Source organism: Dreissena polymorpha, chromosome 10, assembly GCF_020536995.1.
Source record: "Dreissena polymorpha isolate Duluth1 chromosome 10, UMN_Dpol_1.0, whole genome shotgun sequence".
In the NCBI taxonomy this organism is placed as follows: Eukaryota; Metazoa; Mollusca; class Bivalvia; order Myida; family Dreissenidae; genus Dreissena; species Dreissena polymorpha.
The window spans coordinates 74,798,598-74,823,896 of record NC_068364.1 but is presented as its reverse complement, the minus strand read 5'-3'; the positions used below and the strand labels follow the sequence as shown (position 1 = coordinate 74,823,896).

Genomic DNA, 25,299 nt, shown 5'->3' with positions numbered 1-25,299 from the left:
GACCATTCTTAAATTTACTATACAATAACAAAGATACTTTGGGGTAAATAATCAACAATAAATCAATAACGTATATCTTATATGTGAGCAAATATATAAAATACACATCACAGAGAAGTGACTACATATAATACTGAAAATATTAGAATAAAATAGAATTCACATTGATTTGGTTAGTTGTTCCTTTCCTTCTTCATTTATGAAAACATATCTCATTACATTATACATTACTTCACAATACAATGATTCTTAACTTTAATGAAGTCATGAACAGGATTTGCTTTGTAATAAAATCCAAAAATGTCCAAATGGTGCAAAAAATAAAATAACAATATTTTAACGGTTAAAGGAGTTTATTCAATACTATTTGAAATAAGGCAATGTAGTATAAAAGAACGCAAGAAAAAAATAACCTAGCAAATATCTAGAAATAAATGAACATTTTTGAGCGACGAACTGCAGAAAATAATTTTCTCCATTATAATCTGTTGCCAAGGAAACTGGGTTAGTTTGCCTGTTGTGTCCTCTTCAGCTCACCACTGCGCTACATAATCTACTGACTGAAAAAAACAACATGACAATGACAAATACATTATCCTTATGATTATTATGTAGGTCAACCAACAAGTTTGAACACGTTCAATATCATTTTTTCATGTTGTAAATTAACCCTTTGCATGCTGGGAAATTTGTCGTCTGCTAAAATGTTGTCTGCTGAATTTCTAAAATTAGCATTTTCTTTGAATTTTTTCCCAAGAATACTATCAGAATAGCAAACAGTTTGGATCCTGATGAGATGCCACATTCTGTGGCGTCTCATCTGGATCCAAACTGTTTGCAAAGGCCTTTAAAATTCGGTTTCAGCGCTGAAAGGGTTAAAGTAATTCATATATTTCTAAAATTAGGCATATACAAGTAACAGAGCAGAACTCCTATATTTAGATGTAGGACAATTATTGTGATATCTGTAGTTCAAAATTAAGCATAAAGGTATGATATACTGTGATAGGGCTACTATGATTTATATTCATATGATATACTGTGATAGGGCTTCTTTGATTTATATTCATGTGATATACTGTGATAGGGCTACTATGATTTAAATTCATATGATATACTGTGATAGGGCTTCTATGATTTAAATTCATATGATATATTGTGATAGGGCTACTATGATTTATATTCATATGATATACTGTGATAGGGCTTCTTTGATTTAAATTCATATGATATACTGTGATAGGGCTACTATGATTTAAATTCATATGATATATTGTGATAGGGCTACTATGATTTAAATTCATATGATATACTGTGATAGGGCTACTATGATTTAAATTCATATGATATATTGTGATTGGGCCACTATGATTTAAATTCATATGATATATTGTGATAGGGCTACTATGATTTAAATTCATGTGATATACTGTGATAGGGCTACTATGATTTATATTCATATGATATACTGTGATAGGGCTTCTTTGATTTAAATTCATATGATATACTGTGATAGGGCTTCTATGATTTAAATTCATATGATATACTGTGATAGGGCTTCTATGATTTAAATTCATATGATATACTGTGATAGGGCCACTATGATTTAAATTCATATGATATATTGTGATAGGGCTACTATGATTTAAATTCATGTGATATACTGTGATAGGGCTTCTTTGATTTATATTCATGTGATATACTGTGATAGGGCTTCTATGATTTAAATTCATATGATATACTGTGATAGGGCTACTATGATTTAAATTCATATGATATACTGTGATAGGGCTACTATGATTTAAATTCATGTGATATACTGTGATAGGGCTTCTTTGATTTATATTCATATGATATACTGTGATAGGGCTTCTTTGATTTAAATTCATGTGATATACTGTGATAGGGCTTCTTTGATTTAAATTCATGTGATATACTGTGATAGGGCCACTATGATTTAAATTCATATGATATACTGTGATAGGGCTTCTTTGATTTATATTCATGTGATATACTGTGATAGGGCTTCTATGATTTAAATTCATATGATATACTGTGATAGGACTTCTTTGATTTAAATTCATGTGATATACTGTGATAGGGCTTCTATGATTTAAATTCATATGATATACTGTGATAGGGCTTCTTTGATTTATATTCATGTGATATACTGTGATAGGGCTTCTATGATTTAAATTCATATGATATACTGTGATAGGGCTTCTTTGATTTAAATTCATGTGATATACTGTGATAGGGCTTCTATGATTTAAATTCATATGATATACTGTGATAGGGCTTCTTTGATTTATATTCATGTGATATACTGTGATAGGGCTTCTTTGATTTAAATTCATGTGATATACTGTGATAGGGCCACTATGATTTAAATTCATATGATATATTGTGATAGGGCTACTATGATTTAAATTCATATGATATACTGTGATAGGGCTTCTATGATTTAAATTCATATGATATATTGTGATAGGGCTACTATGATTTAAATTCATGTGATATACTGTGATAGGGCTTCTATGATTTAAATTCATGTGATATACTGTGATAGGGCCACTATGATTTAAATTCATATGATATACTGTGATAGGATTACTATGATTTAAATTCATATGATATACTGTGATAGGGCTACTATGATTTAAATTCATGTGATATACTGTGATAGGGCTTCTTTGATTTATATTCATGTGATATACTGTGATAGGGCTTCTTTGATTTATATTCATGTGATATACTGTTTTAGGGCTTCTATGATTTAAATTCATATGATATATTGTGATAGGGCTTCTTTGATTTATATTCATGTGATATACTGTGATAGGGCTTCTTTGATTTATATTCATGTGATATACTTTGATAGGGCTTCTTTGATTTATATTCATGTGATATACTGTGATAGGGCTACTATGATTTATATTCATGTGATATACTGTTTTAGGGCTTCTATGATTTAAATTCATATGATATACTGTGATAGGGCTTCTTTGATTTAAATGCATATGATATACTGTGATAGGGCTTCTATGATTTAAATGCATATGATATACTGTGATAGGGCCACTATGATTTAAATTCATATGATATACTGTGATAGGGCTACTATGATTTATATTCATGTGATATACTGTGATAGGATTACTATGATTTAAATTCATATGATATATTGTGATAGGGCTACTATGATTTATATTCATGTGATATACTGTGATAGGGCCACCATGATTTAAATTCATATGATATACTGTGATAGGGCTACTATGATTTAAATTCATATGATATACTGTGATAGGGCTTCTTTGATTTATATTCATGTGATATACTGTGATAGGGCTTCTTTGATTTAAATTCATATGATATATTGTGATAGGGCTACTATGATTTAAATTCATATGATATACTGTGATAGGGCTTCTTTGATTTAAATTCATATGATATACTGTGATAGGGCTACCATGATTTAAATTCATATGATATACTGTGATAGGGCTTCTTTGATTTATATTCATGTGATATACTGTGATAGGGCTTCTTTGATTTATATTCATGTGATATACTGTGATAGGACTTCTTTGATTTATATTCATGTGATATACTGTGATAGGGCTTCTTTGATTTATATTCATATGATATATTGTGATAGGGCTTCTTTGATTTAAATTCATGTGATATACTGTGATAGGGCTACTATGATTTAAATTCATATGATATACTGTGATAGGGCTTCTTTGATTTAAATTCATATGATATACTGTGATAGGGCTTCTTTGATTTAAATTCATATGATATACTGTGATAGGGCTTCTTTGATTTAAATTCATGTGATATACTGTGATAGGGCTACTATGATTTATATTCATGTGATATACTGTGATAGGGCTTCTATGATTTAAATTCATATGATTTACTGTGATAGGGCTACTTTGATTTAAATTCAAATGATATACTGTGATAGGGCTACTATGATTTAAATTCATATGATATACTGTGATAGGTCTACTATGATTTAAATTCATATGATATACTGTGATAGGGCTACTTTGATTTAAATTCATATGATATACTGTGATAGGGCTTCTATGATTTAAATTCATATGATATACTGTGATAGGGCTACTATGATTTAAATTCATATGATATACTGTGATAGGGCTACTTTGATTTAAATTCATATGATATACTGTGATAGGGCTTCTATGATTTAAATGCATATGATATACTGTGATAGGGCTTCTATGATTTATATTCATGTGATATACTGTGATAGGGCTACTATGATTTATATTCATATGATATACTGTGATAGGGCCACTATGATTTATATTCATGTGATATACTGTGATAGGGCTACTATGATTTATATTCATGTGATATACTGTGATAGGGCTTCTTTGATTTAAATTCATATGATATACTGTGATAGGATTACTATGATTTAAATTCATATGATATACTGTGATATGGCCACTATGATTTAAATTCATATGATATACTGTGATAGGGCCACTATGATTTAAATTCATATGATATACTGTGATAGGGCTACTATGATTTAAATTCATGTGATATACTGTGATAGGATTACTATGATTTAAATTCATATGATATACTGTGATAGGGCCACTATGATTTAAATTCATATGATATATTGTGATAGGGCTACTATGATTTATATTCATGTGATATACTGTGATAGGGCTTCTTTGATTTATATTCATGTGATATACTGTGATAGGGCCACTATGATTTAAATTCATATGATATATTGTGATAGGATTACTATGATTTAAATTCATGTGATATACTGTGATAGGATTACTATGATTTATATTCATGTGATATACTGTGATAGGGCTTCTTTGATTTATATTCATGTGATATACTGTGATAGGATTACTATGATTTAAATTCATATGATATATTGTGATAGGGCTACTATGATTTATATTCATGTGATATACTGTGATAGGGCTTCTATGATTTAAATTCATATGATATATTGTGATAGGGCTTCTTTGATTTATATTCATGTGATATACTGTGATAGGATTACTATGATTTAAATTCATATGATATACTGTGATAGGGCTACTATGATTTAAATTCATATAATATACTGTGATAGGGCTTCTTTGATTTAAATTCATGATATACTGTGATATGGCTACTATGATTTTAACTTGGCACCAGCCAGAGTAAAATTATCATACCTTATCATTTCAATGAAGCTTGAATTTAATTATCAGGTTATCATTCACTGATATTCTCCACTCATACACCCCCTAGTATGAAATACTAATAATAACGTTACTTTGATAACTGTTCAACCATAATGGCTGGAAGACGAGAACTGATGTCAAAATGTTCACTTACTGAAAATCTGTTGGGTATCTTTGCAGAATATTCAACTAATTGTTCTTTTCGTAACTGGTTACGTCTCATTCTGAAAATTCCAAATGAAACTTACATTCAAAACATATTTGCAAACAAAATGTTTGATGGTTTTTTGCAATCCAAAATAAGACAGCTTTAGCTTATCCTCTTTAAACATTGTGCAATGCCTTATGCCTCTATCTCTGTCAAGACACACAGAAGGACAAGTGCAATGCCTTATGCCTCCAACTCTGTTAAGACATACAGAAGGACAAGTGCAATGCCTTATGCCCCAACTCTGTCAAGACATACAGAAGGACAAGTGCAATGCCTTATGCGCCAACTCTGTCAAGACATACAGAAGGACAAGTGCTATGCCTTATGCCCCAACTCTGTCAAGACACACAGAAGGACAAGTGCAATGCCTTATGCCCCAACTCTGTTCAGACATACAGAAGGACAAGTGCAATGCCTTATGCCCCAACTGTGTTCAGACATACAGAAGGACAAGTGCAATGCCTTATGCCCCAACTTTGTCAAGACACACAGAAGGACAAGTGCAATGCCTTATGCCCCAACTCTGTTCAGACATACAGAAGGACAAGTGCAATGCCTTATGCCCCAACTCTGTTGAGACATACAGAAGGACAAGTGCAATGCCTTATGCCCCAACTCTGTTCATACATACAGAAGGACAAGTGCAATGCCTTATGCCCCAACTCTGTCAAGACACACAGAAGGACAAGTGCAATGCCTTATGCCCCAACTCTGTTCAGACATACAGAAGGACAAGTGCAATGCCTTATGCCCCAACTCTGTTCAGACGTACAGAAGGACAAGTGCAATGCCTTATGCCTCCAACTCTGTCAAGACATACAGAAGGACAAGTGCAATGCCTTATGCCTCCAACTCTGTCAAGACATACAGAAGGACAAGTGCAATGCCTTATGCCTCCAACTCTGTCAAGACATACAGAAGGACAAGTGCAATGCCTTATGCCTCCAACTCTGTCAAGACATACAGAAGGACAAGTGTAATGCCTTATGCCCCAACTCTGTCAAGACAAACAGAAGGACAAGTGCAATGCCTTATGCCTCCAACTCTGTTAAGAAATACAGAAGGACAAGTGCAATGCCTTATGCCCCAACTCTGTCAAGACATACAGAAGGACAAGTGTAATGCCTTATGCCCCAACTCTGTCAAGACAAACAGAAGGACAAGTGCAATGCCTTATGCCTCCAACTCTGTTAAGACATACAGAAGGACAAGTTAGTGCAATGCCTTATGCCCCAACTCTGTCAAGACACACAGATGGACAAGTGCAATAGCTAATGCCTCCAACTCTATTCAGAAATACAGAAGGACAAGTGCAATGCCTTATGCCTCCAACTCTGTTCAGGCATACAGAAGGACAAGTGCAATGCCTTATTCCCCAACTCTGTTCAGACATACAGAAGGACAAGTGCAATGCCTTATGCTCCAACTCTGTTCAGACGTACAGAAGGACAAGTGCAATGTCTTATGCCTCCAACTCTGTTCAGACATACAGAAGGACAAGTGCAATGCCTTATGCCTTCAACTCTGTTCAGACATACAGAAGGACAAGTGCTATGCCTGATGCCTCCAACTGTGTTCAGATGTACAGAAGGACAAGTGCTATGCCTTATGCCCCAACTCTGTTCAGACGTACAGAACGACAAGTGCTATGCCTTATGCCACTATCTCTGTTCAGACATACAGAAGGACAAGTGCAATGCCTTATGCCTCCAACTCTGTTCAGACATACAGAAGGACAAGTGCAATGCCTTATGCCTCTATCTCTGTTCAGACATACAGAAGGACAAGTGCAATGCCTTATGCCTCCAACTATGTTCAGACATACAGAAGGACAAGTGCAATGCATTACGCCTCTATCTCTGTTCAGACATACAGAAGGACAAGTGCAATGCCTTATGCCTCTATCTCTGATCAGACATACAAAAGGACAAGTGCAATGCCTAATGCCTCAAACTCTGTTCAGACATACAGAAGGACAAGTGCAATGCCTTATGCCTCTATCTCTGTTCAGACATACAGAAGGACAAGTGCAATGCCTAATGCCTCCAACTCTGTTAAGACATACAAAAGGACAAGTGCTGTGCCTAATGCCCCAACTCTGTGCAGATGTACAGATGGACAAGTGTTATGCCTTATGCCCCAACTCTGTGGGAGCGTACAAACTGTGTAAACAAGTATTGGGAAATTTAAATTAACTGTGGCGTTAAATATTTATTTCTTTAAGTACTTTCAATTTTTAAGAAAAAGTTCATAATCCACAAACACAAGAAACTTTTAACACAAAAAACATATTAATTTAAAATTTACAAACAATGGCCCAAACAAACATAAATTTAATTACTTCAAATTACACAGTTACAACATTATAACTTACTGGTCGACATATTGGGCGTCGTGTCGTATATCCCCACCACGGCCAGGGGGTGACCCAGATTTTCTGGACTGGTTCAGTTCTCTCTCATACGTGTCTGGCTGGGTACCATTAATCATGGCAAGCATGTCTGGGTTATCACCATACTGCTCTTGAAGGGATTTCTGTTGACAAGAAAACAATATGAGTTGTGTTCTGACAAAACTGGGCATAATGCATGTGCGAAAAAAGTTGTACCAGATCGGCACAGGCAAATCAGGGACGACATTTTCCACTTTCATGACATTTTTCGTTTAAATGAAGTCTCTTCTTAGCAAAAATCCAATTAAGGTGGAAAGTGGTGTCCCTGATAAGCCTGTGCGGACTGAACAGGCTAATCTGGGACGACACTTTACGCACATGCTTTATGCCCAGTTTTCTCAGAACGCGTCAAATGTTTGCAATTGTTATGCACTCAAAATAATTCAGACTTCCCTTTATGACCAAAATAAAACAAGGGCTGTTTGTAAAACATGCATGCCCCCCTATATGGGCTATAAGTTGTAGTAGCAGCCATTGTAAGAATACGTTTTTTGTCGCTGTGAACAACGGTGGTGGTGGTGGTGGTGGTGGTCGTGGTGGTGGTGGTGGTGGTGTAGTAGTAGTAGTAGTTGTTGTTGTTGTAGTAGTAGTAGTAGTAGTAGTAGTAGTAGTAGTAGTAGTAGTAGTAGTAGTAGTAGTAGTAGTAGTAGTAGTAGTAGTAGTAGCAGTAGCAGTAGCAGCAGCATTACAATAACAATACTTAAGAATAATCAAATAGTAGTAGTAGTAGTAGTAGTAGTAGTAGTAGTAGTAGTAGTAGTAGTAGTAGTAGTAGTTGTAGTAGTAGTAGTAGTAGTAGTAGTAGTAGTAGTAGTAGCAGTAGTAGTAGTAGTAGTAGTAGTAGTAGTAGTACCAGTAGCAGTAGCAGCAGCATTACAATAACAATACTTAAGAATGATCAAATAGAAGTAGTAGTAGTATTAGTAGTAGTAGTAAGTAGTAGTAGTATTAGTAGTAGTAGTAGTAGTAGTAGTAGTAGTAGTAGTAGTAGTAGTAGTAGTAGTAGCAGTAGCAGTAGCAGTAGCAGCAGCATTACAATAACAATACTTAAGAATGATCAAATAGTAGTAGTAGTAGTAGTAGTAGTAGTAGTAGTAGTAGTAGTAGTAGTAGTAGTAGTAGTAGTAGTAGTAGTAGTAGTAGTAGTAGTAGTAGTAGCAGTAGTAGCAGTAGCAGCAGCATTACAATAACAATACTTAAGAATGATCAAATGGGGAAAGGTAACCTAGCACTGGCAGTAAATATGGGGCTCATTTACAGGTCAGATTTGGAATCTCTGCTGTAAAATGAGATTTTAAATGAATTTAAGGGAGACAAATGCTGTAATAAAAAGAACATGCATAAACGGTAGTTGTTTCCCTTGTTTGAACCATGCTAAATCCTTAAAATGCCTTTTTCCAGTAACTGTAACCTTCACCTGTGACCTTGACCTTTGACCTAGTGACCTCAAAATCAATAGGGGTCATGATCCTTGCCCCAAGCGTTCTTGAGTTATCATCTGGAAACCACTTGGTGGACGGACCGACCGACCGACAGACCGACATGAGCAAAGCAATATACCCCCTCTTCTTCGAAGGGGGGCATAATGATATGCATTCAAGCAAGTATACCTAGCTCATACCAAGCATGCAGTAAAGTATATATTCCATACACTCTGTAGTATGAACAAATTCATGCATTATAACAGAATTAAAAATATTTCTGACAAACAAAATAGTTTTCAGTGAAACAAAACTTTAAATCTCATTGGAACTGTTGCCCTTTCTTTTCCAGCTGCCTGAAGCTTTAAGCTTCTACATGGGACACATTCCCTTACTTTATTTGGTAACTTATAAGGCTTCTTGTGTACCAGCAACTTAACCCTTTGCATGCTGGGAAATTTGTCGTCTGCTAAAATGTCGTCTGCTGAATTTCTAAAATTAGCATTTTCTTCGATTTTTTTTCAAAGAACACTATCAGAATAGCAAGCAGTTTGGATCCTGATGAGACGCCACGTTCTGTGGCGTCTCATCTGGATCCAAACTGTTTGCAAAGGTCTTCAAAATTCGGTTCCAGCACTAAAAGAGTTAACCCGTGTTATGTACTAACAACAGCTTTGCTTTATCATAGACAAAACTACTGTCCCCTGCCATGTAATGTTGTGAAAGTAAGAACAAAATCTCCAAAAGTTTAACCTAGATTACTACATACTTTTAAGGAATAACAGATGCAGATTTAAGTTTTCAATTCATTCTGTAAACATAGCAACCACAAGTTTGGCCTTAACAAACAAATGAAATAATGCATATTCAGTATAAGGCCCGTCATGCATGTACTGAGTTACATCAAATGTTCAAGGAGGATTCAGGTTTTTCAGGCAATCAGGCATATGGATAAAACTTAAATAGCATGCATTCTCCCTAATTCGGGCCATCTATCCTCATAGTTAACTCGCCCAAGCTTAAGTACTTTTTAAGATCCAGATTTTATTAATCACTTTTATCTGTAAATCTAGCAATTTTTTTTATCTGATAGAGACAGAAGCATCAGGGCATATTACCCATATTGCATTGTATCCACATATTGCACTGTATCCACATACTGAGTTTCATCAATCTAGCTAAAGTACTTTTGATATTTTGTATAGTATGGTTAACCCTGTGAATGCTGGGAAATTTGTCTTCTGCTAAAATGTTGTCTGCTGAATTTCTAAAATTAGCATTTTCTTCGATTTTTTTTAAAGAATACTATCAGAATAGCAAACAGTTTGGATCCTGATGAGACGCCACGTTCTGTGGCGTCTCATCTGGATCCAAACTGTTTGCAAGGGCCTTCAAAATTGGGTTCCCGCACTGAAAGGGTTAAGACTGACAATGTACTATGTACACGTCGTAATAAATATCTGTTATGTTTAAATAATCCCAGGATCCAGATTTTTCTGATGGACAGACAAACAAAATTGAAGTAATGTTCATATTTCCCCCATTTGGCCCTTTACACAATAATCAAAACAAGATAACACATCACACACAAAACTTAAAACCACACACAATTATTCTCACTCGCAACAATATAATCTATCCATGCTCATGGTTACCGTACAATGTACGGTCATTTAATTAGTGATAATTACTGAAACATGTAACATACTCTGACATGTTTTATTTTGAAGATACCCTCCATAAATATACCCGGAAAACAAAACTTCTCAACACACTATTATTTGTTTTCTCACAGCTGGCGGCTTTTATCAAATGCTGTTACTGCTAGCAGATTCTTTACCCGCAAAATAGATGCACAAATCAGAGGGGGTAATCACGTGACAAACAAGATGGCGACGTCCATGCAGAGACAGGTATTTTTCGTCGCTTTATACCCTGTATTACTTGTATTATTGTTTTTATTCCGCTCACTTTCCAGCCATTTTAGGAAGAAAGGTACTGCTTTTATTTCATAGTAATATTCGCTCTATATCTCGACTTTACTCGGTGCATAATTTCTTAGCGGGATGACCAAATTAGGGTTCCACTATGAAAATTTGCGGGGAGTAAAGTTGAGATATAAAACGAATTTAAATACGAAATAAACGCTAATCACCTTTTTATTGATATGGCTGGAAAGTGAGCGTCATTAAAAAATAAACAGAAATACTAAAGGGTATAAAACGGCGAAAAATAACCGTCTCAGTATGGATGTCGCCATCTTGACTATCACGTGATTACCCCCTCTGCAAATGATACTTTTCTATTTTTCGCGACTCGAAACGACTGATGCTTGACTGTTGTTTTCAGTTCAAACATGACTTATGGGGTGAAATATACTTGCCGTTGGCCGTTATGAACAATTGACTGTTATTCTCAAGTAAAATATAGAGTGATTTTCGTTGAAGGGAATCCAGACTGATCATTGTCTGCAATTCACCATTATTCTCAAGTGACCGTTAGATCAGTATTGACTGTAGATCAATTAATTAAAAAAAATCACAAGTGCTAAAATTAATTAAATACATTAATGACCAATTCATAAAGTGTTCAGGCCAACACCATTAACAAAACTATGAATGAATCAATGATAGGATTAATAGGTCAAACATATCGGAATGTTTCCCACCAGATTACATCAACTAAACCAGCGCAATCTTGATTGAGTGTGACACAGTCCATGACCAATATTGTCACAACCCTGGATTCTGGCCAATCCTTCCTGCATGTTTAACCAACTACCCCCTCCTGTGTTGTAAGTAAACTTTGAATTTAACCCATTTATGCCAAGCGTCTAGAAAAGAGGCCTTGGCAAACAGTGTAGTACCAGATGAGACGCCGCATGATGTTTGCTTAAAAGAATTTCTGTAAGAAATAGTCGAAATATAGAAATAAATATACATGACATCCCTAATTTTGGAAATAAATTGATCCAATTTAGAAGGATGGGAGAGTCCACTAAGCATAAATGGGTTCAACTAAAGCCTGGCCCATATTTAAGCATACAAAAAACAGTTCAGACAAAATGTACATTGGTTCTTGCAAGGAACAAATCTAAACAAGAGGAACGCTCGGCTGCGGGTGCAGTTTTGAATAAATGAAAGCTTGTCCCATTATTTTTTTTATAGGTCACAGTGACTTGACCTTTGACCTAGTGACCCAAAAATGGGTGTGGCGTGTAGAACTCATCAAGGTGCATCTACATATGAAGTTTCAAAGTTGTAGATGGAAGAACTTTGATTTTAGAGCCAATGTTAAGGTTTTAGCACTGCGGACGGCGGATGCCAGACGGCAGATGAAGAGCTGGCTATGACAATACCTCCAAAAACAGCCGAGCTAAAAATGTCGCAAATTAAAGCCTTAATTTCAACATTATATTTAAAGCTAATTCAATTTGCAAAATTACTTCCGCTATCAAAAAAAATCATAAGTATGTGTAAAATGCTGAAACAGACACTTCCAACTTTGTAGAGGATTGAAATGAGCCAAACAAACAAATATACCAAAATATCCATGAACTATTAAAATCTTATCCTCAAATGAACCCCCAAAAAAGTCTTAGGTGAGATAACTGGGTTTACAGTAGTTAGATCCAGAGTAGCTTATCAACATTCTTTGTACATATATGAGATAGGGCCTTTTAACATCCAAGGAAAGTAAGATATACTATTATGGGGTGCCTAAATGGATAGATAACAATGTAAATACAGCACCAGACTTAGATACAATAGGTTGTAAAACACACCATCAAGAGCTTATGTAACACTCTGCTGGTAGGGTAAATGTTTTAAACAAGGCTCTATATTTGATATGTAGATTTGAAAGTGCACATGACTTGTATTCAGAGGCACTTGAAACAAACAAATATAGTCAAGTCTAGACAGAGCATTTTCGCAACCTTCTGGGCCGAAATACATTCAAATCATAACAAGCAATAGAAACTTAAGTTTGAGTTTAAATATATTAAAACAGGATGTGTGTTGATTACGGTATATATTGCAATTTCCCGTGCTGATATAGAATAAAAACATTTCCACCTTACTGTCGTCTTTAATTCATACAGGATCCTCTATAATTGCGAACCATGAGGTAAAACTTACAGCCAAGGTCTTTTTCTTGAATGCAATTTTCTGCATCAACCTCTCCTTCCTGCGGGCTTCATTGTGTTCAGCGATGCCAGATGCAGCCATGTTGAAGTTGGGAACAATCCTGCAGCAGATGAGAAAAACATTAATGTTTAATATATTTATTTCCAAAAGCTTTCACTGACATTGATTTGTACCTCCACATACCACATTGACACAGACATTCAACCTAAGCAATCAATGCTGCACTAAGTGCATTTTTATTTTTGATCTCCTTCAATGTAGCCATGAGTTCTTAAAAAATCTTTAAAAACATGGTTTAATTACAGCGTAAACGAGAGCTGTCACCATAGGATGACTTATGCCCCCTATAAACGCTTGATAGAAGTTATGAGTTTTTTTCGAAACCTAAATGCAGATTTTGAAACCTAAACGCGGACCCTAAGGTCAAGGTCACAGGGGTCAAAATTTGTGTGCGTATGAAAAGGCCTTGTCCATATACACATGCATGCCAAATATGAAATTGCTATCTGAAGCGACATATTAGTTATGAGCATTTTTCGAAACCTTAATGCAAAGTGTGACAAACAAACAGACAGAAGGACGGACAGTCCGATCACTATATGCCCTCCTTTGGGGGCATAAAAAGCCTAACTTCTAACAAGAGCTGTCACCATAGGATGACATATGTCCCCAAAAAACGCTTTTTTGAAACCTAAACGCAGATTTCGAAACTTAAACGAGGACCCTTAGTTCAAGGACAAGGTCAAAGGGGTCAAACTTTGTGTGCGTATGGAAAGGTCTTGTCCATCTTCAGATGCATACCAAATATGAAGGTTACATATGAAGCGACATAGAAGTTATGAGCCACAGAAGTCATGAACATTTGTCGAAACCTAAACGCAAAGTGTGACGGACAGACAGACAGACACACGGACGGTCGGACAGTCAGACGGACATGTGATCACTATATGCCCACCTTCTGGGGCATAAAAATACATCTGTTGTAATGCACAATTTTGCCTGTAAGTCTGACCTTGACCTCAAAGGAAGCCACAGGTTTAATGTGTGACAAAATGTCCCATACAGATGAGTCTAGATATTTTTTTTATAATTCAGGACATTAAACAATCAACACCAGCCCAATTTTACAAATATATATATATATTGCTGTATTTTAACCTTTGATCTCAAAGTTTGACCTTGAGTTTAAGGTAGTAAAATGGCAGATTTAAAGTATGCACCGCCCCACAAAGGTGAACATTTGTGCCAAATTATTTTAAATTGATATAAGACATGGTCAAGTTTCAAAGCAGAGAAGTCATTTGTATTTTTACAATAAATTCCTTATTTTGACTTGACCTTTACCTTAAAGGTAGCCACATGATTGCTAAGTGCAGAGACGTAGATGTTTAATCTACGTCTCTGCTAAGTGTGACACACTGACTCATAGAGGTTAACATTTGTGCTCAGTTATTTCAAAATCCTTTCATTCGTGGGAAAGCTTAATTCTGCACAAGTCCTTATTTGACAATCAAGCCTTGTATTTTTATTTTTGACCTCAAAGTTTATGCATAACCCTGAAGGAAATAACATGATTGGTGCATGCTGGTCAATACATTAATGACCTACCCTACTTGGTCTCTGTCTACACTACTACAAATGACGCAACATTTGTGCACAAATTTTTTAATATCTTTCATAGCATGTAGAAGTAACAGTCGTCACAAGTTTCAGACAGACTGGCACAGACTACAATTTAGCCCCTCCTTATCTACGGCAGTACAGGACCTGGTGTATATCTACGGCAGTACAGGACCTGGTGTAAATATATTTTTTTCTGATCCTGAAAAAAAAACCTCTTCTCCCAGGAATATTTTGACTAAAAAAGGATTTTTAACGTTTTTATGGCATAATATTGAATGTCTTATTGTTTAGAGAGGTTTTTGTTCTAGTTTTTTACCATATTCAACATTATTTCAGTCATATAATTTCTTCAATGAGCCTAGGTTTTGTCAGCGTTATAACAGTATAATTTACCTCTGAATCAAATAGTGCAGTATCAGTTACTGGCATAAATACTTGCTCCAATAATTGTACTGTTATAGCACTGACAAAACCTTGGCTTTAAAAAAAATAATACAAATGTAATAATAGTCTCTATTCTTTTTTTAATAAATGATTCTTCCTCTAAACTGTGCTATATGGGAAGAATCATTAAGTAGACAATAATAATAGGGACCATTGCTCATTCATTAGAAGATACAAATATAGTTGATGAAATATTCAGCAGAAAATTATGACAAAACACTGTATTATGTGAATTGGGAATAAGACATCAAACTGGGAATGGACATCATTTTGGTGATTTTCTTAAACAAAACTATTCATTTCATGATCTACATATATTTTTGTAATACATTATCTATAATTTAAGCTTAATAAGAAATTTTCCATGACTTTTTCATTAACAGTGATTGAGTTTGTATCATTTAAAGTGCATTTTGAAACTGCGCGGCATGGACACAGTTTCATTTCATGAGGATTTTTTGTTTAAATTAATAAAAAATCCAGTTTTGAAGTAAAATCAATTTAAATGATGCTATTACATATGCAAGTATATGTTTTAATTATAATTTGTAAAACTAGATAAATGCAACATATAAAACTGCATATTATGCACTTTTGATAAAACACAATTTATTCCCAAATTGATGTCTTATTCCCAATTCACATAATACAGTGTTACAAGGATAACAATTATGCCGTAGAAAACTGCAATCAGAAAACCTTACTGCATTATTTAGGCAGAAAATGGTGTAAGAATACAGTGTACCGGCATTACCGAAGTCCGTTGAAGTTTGAAGTTAACGGTACAACTTTCTTTACGTTTGATTTTGTGTCCAAGCTTGAACTCTTCACCTAATCGAAGGCAAAATACAATGTTCTACCTAGATCTGTTGAATTCCAATTCATGAATGAGATATAATTTGTGGACTTGTTTAATGAGTGATTAATAAAAGAGTACATTCTGTGGTGGATTACTTATTCATGCTTTTAAATACTGTAGGATTTAGCTGTAAAAATTCCAATAATTGCACAACAAAACCTATACATGTCATAACTGTTAACAAATATTATAAATAACAAGCTACGTGATTAAACTATTATTTAAGATTAATTCATTGAACAATTAATCCTTTTTATTGTTCATGATTTCATGACACATAATTCCCAGTCTGTGCTGGGTTTCAGTCCATAGTGAAAACTGTAATACAGTCAAAACATGATACTGGGAATGAGTCATGACACAATACTATGAATAAGGCATGACAAATCTTCTTCCACGTTTTAAAGAAATAAGTGGTTCTACTACTTTGCCACATCACGTTAACATTAGTATTTAAATGTTTTTGTTTTTTTAAAGAATAAAAAAAACATGGCTGCAACCTCAGGTTTCAAAATCAAGAGTCTTAGACTCAAAGGTAAATTTCAAAACCACTTAACACTTTTGATGTCAGCTAGTGTTTTTTTGTTGGGTTTGTGTAATCATTTTACCCAAATGACTGAATAAACATCCCAAATAAAGGTTTCAACATTATTTGTTAGAATTATCAAACATTCAGTTCATCTCTCTATCCAGATCTGAATTCTTTTAAACTTAGCAAATATAATGTTGAAACACTATTTGCAAATACAATGTTAAAGCACTGTTGTACTTAATTGTATAACAAATATAAGCAAAATAACACAGACTTTTGTAAAAAAAAATGAAGGTGTTCATTAAATAGCAAGAAATAGAAAAATAAACTTTTTTTTGTATATTATTTTATCATAAATTATGATGTATATATTATGTGTGCTGTATGTTATTTTACATGTGCTGTAATGAGATAAATAAATAAATAAGTTAATTAAATAATTAACTATATAAATAAACATAAAATATATAACCTACTTGAAAGCAGTCCAATGAAATCGGCAACAGACTCCTATCAGAATGACAAGGCCAGAATGTTAAATGAACTGTTTATATGTAGATTGAGAAGAATGTGTAATAAATATTGATCACAAATCAATACTACAATGTATACAGCAGTTGCTAGCCAGTTGTTTTCTTCAGGGAAAAAACAACAAAGCAATTGTTCAAAGAATGTATAGATATAAGAGCTGTTTGCAAACATGTTTTGTATTCAAAGGAATTAAGTAAGAAGTAAGAGAAATAATACAAAAACATGACTTCCTAATCCATAAACAAGTGTTTAACTTTTGTAAAAATGTAAGGGTTTTCATGTCAAACATCTTTGATCTTTCATGAATATCAAAGATGAAAAGGAATGTGCAATAAATATTTGAACAGATAATTTCATGTTTGAATGAAAATATGTGATAACTTTTATTGAACATAATGCTTTCAATTTATAAAACAAGAGCACTAATGAAGGGACCTATCTCAATTTCAATCACAAAGGAAGGAGGGGTGGAGAGGAGGCGGGTGTATAGTGTGGGGAGTGGTCATTTATTACATTTTCTTTCAAAAATGCAAAAACAAATGCAATTGTTTTTTTTGTTGTTGTTGTTGTTTTTTTTTTTTGGGGGGGGGGGGGGGGGGATTCTTGGGTGGGATGATTGGACAGTATTTCAAAAATAAAATAATACAAAAAATATTTGTGTTTTTAACCATGTTTAAAAAAAAAAATCATTTTTTTGGGGTGGGGTGGGGGGGGGGGTAGGGTTGGGGGGGGGGGGGGGGTATAGTGTTAGGGTGTGTTGGTCATTTATTAGATGATATTTAAGGATAAGAAAACTTTTTTCGGGGGGGGGGGGGGGGTCTTTTGTGGTATGTCAGGTAAGAGTTGTTTTGTCAAAGTATCAATTAAATCTAATCATAAATAAAGAAGTTATTGCAATTTTAGCAAAATTTAATAATTTGACCTTGAGAGTCAAGGTCATTCAAAGGTCAAGGTAAAATTCAACTTGCCAGGTACAGTACCTTCATGTTAGCATGAAAGAATTTGAAGTTTGAAAGCAATAGCCTTGATACTTTAGAAGTAAAGTGGATCTAAACACAAAATTTTACCATATATTCAAAGTTACTAAGTCAAAAAAGGGCCAAAATTCCGTAAAAATGACAACCAGAGTTATGCAACTTGTCCTTTACTGTCCCCTTATGATAGTTTGCAAGTGTTCCAAGTATGAAAGCAATATCTAAGATACTTTAGGGGTAAAGTAGACCAAACACAAACCTTAAACAAATTTTCAATTTTCTAAGCATAAAGGGCCCATAATTCCGTCAAAATGCCAGTCAGAATTAGCCTGCACAGTCCCCTTATGATAGTTAGTAAGTGTTGCAAGTATGAAAGCAATAGCTTTGATACTTAAGAAATAAAATGGACCTAAACACAAAACTTAACCAAAATTTTCAAATTTCTAAGCATAAAAAGGGCACATAATTCTGTCAAAATGCATGCCAGAGTTATCTAACTTTGCCTGCCCAGTCCCCTCATGATAGTTAGTAAGTATACCAAGTTTAAATGCAATAGCATTAATACTTTATGAGAAAAGTGGACCTAAACGCAAAACTTAAGCGGACGCCGACGCCAAGGTGATGACAATAGCTCATAATTTTTCAAAAAATAGATGAGCTAAAAACTAAATATAAAAAATCAATGAAAAATTAGTTCTTTGAAGTCAAAAAATATTTATTTGTCAAAATGAACTTTTAACTGGACACAATTTAATAAAAACAAACACTTTAAAATCTGTAAAATAAAGACGCTTTGATAACTTTTGTATTATATATACTTTGTGTGATAGCAAAACAAGTTTGACACTTTTCAAATATCAAGCTCCTATTTGATTGGTAATATTTCCAGCTAATTTGTCTCACTTTGCATCTCATTTGTATATGTATATCTCTTTCAGTGCTGGAACCGAATTTTGAAGGCCTTTGCAAACAGTTTGGATCCAGATGAGACGCCACAGAATGTGGCATCTCATCAGGATCCAAACTGTTTGCTATTCTGAAAGTATTCTTTAAAAAAATTTTTTCAAGAAAATGCTTATTTTAGAAATTCAGCAGACAACATTTAAGCAGACGACAAATTTCCCAGCATGCAAAGGGATATGTATATGACTTGCCAAAGTAGCACAACTGAGACTACAAGTTCAAGTTTATTACTTATTTGTGTTACGTGAATTGCGATCAAATTCAAAGTACACTGGAATCACAAAAGTAATACATAATAATATATTTATAACTAATAATTAATTCATGAACACAGTCAACAAGAGGTACAAAAGCATTGTTAAACAAAATCAGAATAACAGAGCTAAGGAGAAACCATGACATGTTGTATACCAAACTTACACTGATCCATCGTTCCATCATAGTGCAAGTTGCTTGATATTATGTTTTATTATATACCTGCTTTATGTTCCCAAAAAATACAAGTTGTATCAATCAGTTAAATACAACTGCACAGAAATAATGCCCGTATTATGCTACTCGCTAATTTTCCAATTCCGTATTACCATACTAGCCGGACTACTTTTAATGACGTCACTTTGAATGCAGAAAATTATAAGAGCATTCTTGGTTAATTATGAACGCTTAAAGTTCATTTTTGAACTTAAATGATTCAAAGTTGTAAATAATAAAAGGAACATTACGCAAGTCAATTGTTACAAGTGTTTGTATCAGTCTCGTGGCTTGCGCTATTTTGTATCACACTCAAGGCTCCGCCTCTGGTGAGATACGTCATTACACAAGCCACTCGACTGATACAAACACATGGAACAATTGACTAGCGTAGTATTTCGTATGTTCATTTGTATCGCCAAGCCAGACGCAAAAGCTTTCCTTAAGGGCTATTCTTATGTCCTTTTTACAAACAGACAGTTCTGATTGATAGTCAGACATTAATAAGGGCCAGATAAAATTAATATGATAATTATAAAATAAAACTATTCATAAACAGTGGCTTGTTTATTTGATTCGCGTTCTGAGAAAACTGGGCATAATGCATGTACGTAATGTGTTGTCCCAGAATCAGGGACGACACTTCCTGTTAAACTAGATTTTCGGTAAAAAGGGACTTCCTTTAAACGAAAAATACCATTAAAGCGGAAAGTGACGTCCCTGATTAGCCTGTGCGGACTGCACAGGCTAATCTGGAACGACACTTTACGCACACGCATTTTGTCCAATTTTTACAGAACACGACTCATTTGAGCCTCGCTCTAGAAATCACTTTATTTTTGGTTTAATCTTAACAATAGGGTGTACAGGGTGCTCAACATAGAGACAGCACTTTGTGGCTTGGCAACAGCTCCCTGTAGTGAATGGGCACAACTGGTTCTCACCTGACACTCAACTCTCACTTCTGGATCCGGGACCTTGAGCCAACCACACCCTGGTGACCGATTTTGCCGGCGGGCGAATCAAAGTCTGTGTGCATGCAAGTTTCGTACCACCAGCTGCAAGTTCTTGGTGAGGATACAGGTGCAAAGAAAGATTTACTGAAAGCCCACTGAAAGAAAATGAAGAGGAGACAAGAATAAAGAATGACAAGACAGATAGGTTCGGGCCCAGTATAAAACTGACAGCGCACTCCAATGCCAGTCTCCAGGATGGATGCAACAAGTTAGCTACAGGAGCTAGCCCAGCAATCAAGATGGAAACAAAAGGAACAACCATAGGGACCTGGTATGTAAGAATACACAATATCTGCAGAAAGATTCACTAACTGACCCACGAGCTGATGTGTTACAGCTGGGACATCAGTAGATTAGTTGAGGTAAGGTGGCTAGGCTTAGAAAAACATCAACAGACGAAGGGGATTAAACAGTTCTATGGACAATTTGAGGGCATCATAGACAAGGTCCCAAAGAAAGACATCCTCATCATCCAAGGCCACTGGAATGCCAAGGTTGGAAAAGACACCTACCAAGACTGGTAAGAGACAGGTGGATTCGGCATAGGAGAGACCAATGACAGAGTGCTGAAACTTCTCAATTTCACTAGGAGCCACAACTCACCCTGGCCAACACGCTGCACCCACACAAATTGTCAGAACAGCGACCTGGCATGCTCCAAATGGGCAAGCACACAACAAGATCAACTTCATACTGGTGCTGCAACAGTTCAAGTCCAATATCAAACCACAAGACCTCACTAACAGGTTCTATTTAAGAGCAGGAGCATACGGGATGGAGGTAAGCAAGGTGAAGTCAAAGACCATGGTGAACAGCACAAACAACTCTAGTGTGTGGATGGCAAAAGGCTGGAAGAACAGATGAGCTTTAAGAGCTTGGGAGCAAGCCTGTCCAAGGATGGTACCAGTACCACTGAGGTCCAAATAACAATTGCCATATCAACCTCAGCAATAGCCAGACTGAGCAGGTTGTGAACAAGGAGCTCCATCAAATTCCCCAACAAGCCCAGGCTGTACAAGTACCCTGTAGACCCCATCTTACTGCATGGCTGGGAAACTTTGACACTTTCACTCACACAGAAGGCAGGATACGGTTTTTGAACACATGTGTCAACAAAGACTGCTCCCTATCTCCTACATAGAGAATAAGAACAACGAGTATGTCCGAAACATGACAGCAGCCCTTGTTTGCCACCAAGAACACCTCTTGGGAACCATCAAACAACAAAAGCTTGCTTGGTTTTGACATATCACCAGGTACGAATCCCTGTGCAAGACTGCTCCAGGGCACGCCAGAGGAAGGTCCCCATTGTGAATGTCAGAAGAAAAACTGGATAGACAAAGTAAAAGAGTTGACATCCCTCCTCATGGATGAGCTACTCCCAGCAGCCCAAAACAGACCTGACTGGCAGAGGATCTCTGTGTTGTAGTCTCTCATTTCCCCCCAACGGACAGATCAGTAAAGGGAAAATGATGATAATGATGATGACTTGACTTTCCTTAGGTTGACTTAAAGGGACTTCCTTACATTTGAGCAAAACAACAATTAAAAAAGGCATGAACATTAACCCAAAAATTAAAAAGCAGTTTAGTGGTAGTGTTAGCTTTAGCAGGGTTTAAAAATGCCAATTGCCCTATCTTACTGGCAACATAAATTTTGCTCCTGGCTAAAAGGATATCTTAAATACTTACCCCATCTGTTGACCCCATTATTTTTAGTAAGAGTTAGCAAAGCTCAGTGCAGTTATATTTATTTTTATGCAGAAAATGAAGAGCTAATCACAATATAAGTATTGTACATTGATTCATTTTTGAGTACTATCTATAAGTATAATATTTACAGTGGAAATACCCATGTCATTAGTATTATTGTAAATAAGAATGACAGGCAGTGCCAGTGGTGTTTTATAGTCTATACAGTTAAAAGGTGTAGTTTTGCGCAGCAAAAAAGTAATGCTGAAATGCAGTAATGTCACATGTGATAGTCTTTTCGATCTTTGATCCTATACATAACAATGGTATTTAGACACAAATGAATATTCCTTTTTAATAACTAACACACTCTTATTCTCTCTTTTATATCCTTTTATTTCAGAAGTACTAACACTCTTGTCGGTCGACGCGCGACAGGTCTATGTCCTCAAAAGGGGTTCGACCTTAATGGAAGATAGATAGATAGATAGATAAGTTTAGTACCGCGAGAATACCGTGTTGCAGCCTAAGTAGCTAGTCTTACGAAGTTAGAAGTGCCAGTTTGAAAACAGCCCAGTTAAACTGTTCAAAATATTAAACGAGAACTTATGAAGAAATCTGAAAATATTTTAACTAAAAAAGAATAATTTAATTATTAATTGCAATAATTTCATGTTGCAATTACCTTCTCCGTAATCAAGTAAATCAATAAAACATTAGAAATCCGACTTACCCTACTTGGTTGCCTAGCACGCGAAGCACTCAGAGTTCCAAACCTTCAAATGAAGAGCGTTCATATCTAGGGGGTTTTCTCAAACGTATAATAATGGCTATAGACGAGTTAATTGTTATTGTTTACATTCGGGATTTTCCGCGCATGCGCACTGACTGGTTGGCAAAAACACTGGTTACAGTAACGTAAAACATGTATAAAGGGCTTTTGTTTAGTCAATAAATTGATAATAAAAACGAAATAAACATTAAAACTCTTTAAAAAAAAGTGCAAATATAGCATATTTAGTACCAAATAAATGTATATTCACAAATAAAATTTCCTCTTCATAAAAATACGAAGTAGTTATTAGCATAGAGTAAACGTGATCGGAAGACTTAATACTGACAATTCCACAAAACAAAACAATAAATTAGCCGTATTCTTTCTGATAATAAGACTTGAATAAATTATATTTAAACACTAATAAAACATATTTTAATTGTATTATAATTTTAAGTGGTGTGGATAGTGTTTTATTTCATCAGCGATCAATAGAGTCAGAGGTGCATTTAATCAATTATAAAAAAAGCCCTAAAAAGCGGAATACAGTACTATTTTTAAATATTGGGGTAATTTTCTTTTACATTGAATGAATTTACGTTTCGTTTACATTGAATGAATATAAATTCAATTTACCATACAAACGGAAAAACCCTGCATATTAATTACGCAAATGTAACTGTCTTTGCATGTATATTGAAATCTCCATTAGTAATAAGGAGTGATAAAAATATAGCATTTTATGATAAATGCATATATTTAATTTATCTAACGGCCCCTTTTGTGACTGCTTATGTTCATGATCGTGTTTCGGACCCTGCAGTAATGTACAATCTTTACACATAATAGCGGAGTTAACTTTTGCCGGTACCCGTTAAATACCTTAATTGCATAGCAGTAAAATTGCACAATAGTTAAATGTATAGTTATTAAACAATGTATTATTAAGTTTAACTGGCTAATAAATATATACACTCGGTCCAGTTAATACATTTCCGACAAATGTCTTCATTTTTGTTAAAATGTTAAAATATTTCATTAAAAAATTAACTTATCAGTATTTTTAGCTTTAAAATGTGGCTTACAACAGTTTGGTGTGTGCTGCGTGGATGCAGTAGCGTGTATCCCCGTACATATCTTCAATGTTGTTATATTTTCAGCCTTCAGAGGCTGGTGGCGGTATTGTGTTTTATATTATTTCTTAAGAATTGTTTTTAATGAAAATTCAATACTGCTGCAGCAGCTGGAGTTTCACTTCTTTATATTAAATGATTGCTCAATATGCCAAGAGATGACATAGACGTATCGTGACTTATGTTTACTGACCAGACACTCGTCTGCAACATGTGGTTTATGCAGGGGTCCAAGTGTAGGTCCCTGGGTTTATGACACCATGTTTTCTTTGTAATTGTCTGGACAGTATCCGATCATAACGAGATAATCGGTTTGTGATAACAAAGGTGCAATCATACACCGGGATATAAATGCTGCAACAAAGAGTGCCAAAATTAGTGTGAACAATTAAATAAAACAATTACATTAAATAAAAGAATTTATTGAATGTGTAAGAAGGTAAGTTTTTCCAGACACATAAAGGTTTTAAACCAGTTACCCTATGTCGCGTACATACAATTGACCTATTCGTTGTTTGTTTTTATCCTTATTTGTTTTCGTTCATTAAATTTAATTCATTCTGAAAGAATTTCAATTTCTGAGAAGTTTTTAACTATAAAAGGTTGCGATGAAGTGCCAAGTAGAGAGATTTTTGTTTAACCACATACCGAGCTCTTAGATTGTGTTCCACTCCCGAGTTCGTTGTCAGTAAAAACAAATAATAATAACAACAATAAAATCGTTCCAAAGATGCATTTCCTTGCATGCTAATGTTTTATTTAGACATAATTAGTAAAATTATATTTGATATTGTGCATGATTATCATTAAAAACGAAG

At 34.9% G+C, this 25,299-nt stretch overlaps 1 protein-coding gene and 1 long non-coding RNA gene across 3 annotated transcripts; both read right to left on the bottom strand.

Moving 5' to 3' along the window:
- Window positions 1-334: 334 nt before the first annotated feature.
- On the bottom strand, window positions 335-23,335 carry LOC127848675 (uncharacterized). Its single transcript, XM_052381264.1, has 5 exons — window positions 23,307-23,335; window positions 13,461-13,569; window positions 7,823-7,983; window positions 5,392-5,461; window positions 335-560 (listed from the first exon to the last, which is right to left on the bottom strand). Exons 2-5 carry the CDS (start codon window positions 13,548-13,550, stop codon window positions 534-536), a joined length of 348 nt encoding a protein of 115 aa, XP_052237224.1. The 5' UTR covers window positions 13,551-13,569; window positions 23,307-23,335; the 3' UTR covers window positions 335-533.
- On the bottom strand, window positions 16,201-23,105 carry LOC127848676 (uncharacterized). Of its 2 annotated transcripts, XR_008034636.1 has the most exons (4): window positions 22,987-23,105; window positions 20,811-20,977; window positions 17,404-17,437; window positions 16,353-16,367 (listed from the first exon to the last, which is right to left on the bottom strand). It is a non-coding gene; the product is annotated as an uncharacterized LOC127848676 (long non-coding RNA). The 2 variants fall into 2 exon arrangements; XR_008034635.1 differs by lacking the exon at window positions 17,404-17,437 and having other exon boundaries at window positions 16,201-16,367; window positions 22,987-23,101.
- Window positions 23,336-25,299: the final 1,964 nt, after the last annotated feature.

Excerpts from the sequence above, each read along its gene's own strand:
- LOC127848675 (XM_052381264.1), bottom strand. The coding sequence starts at position 13,550 with ATGGCTGCATCTGGCATCGCTGAACACAATGAAGCCCGCAGGAAGGAG. Across the intron at positions 7,984-13,460 it reads TCAAGAAAAAGACCTTGGCT|AAATCCCTTCAAGAGCAGTA; the intron begins GTAAGTTTTACC and ends TCTTGTCAACAG. Across the intron at positions 5,462-7,822 it reads GACGCCCAATATGTCGACCA|AATGAGACGTAACCAGTTAC; the intron begins GTAAGTTATAAT and ends TGGAATTTTCAG.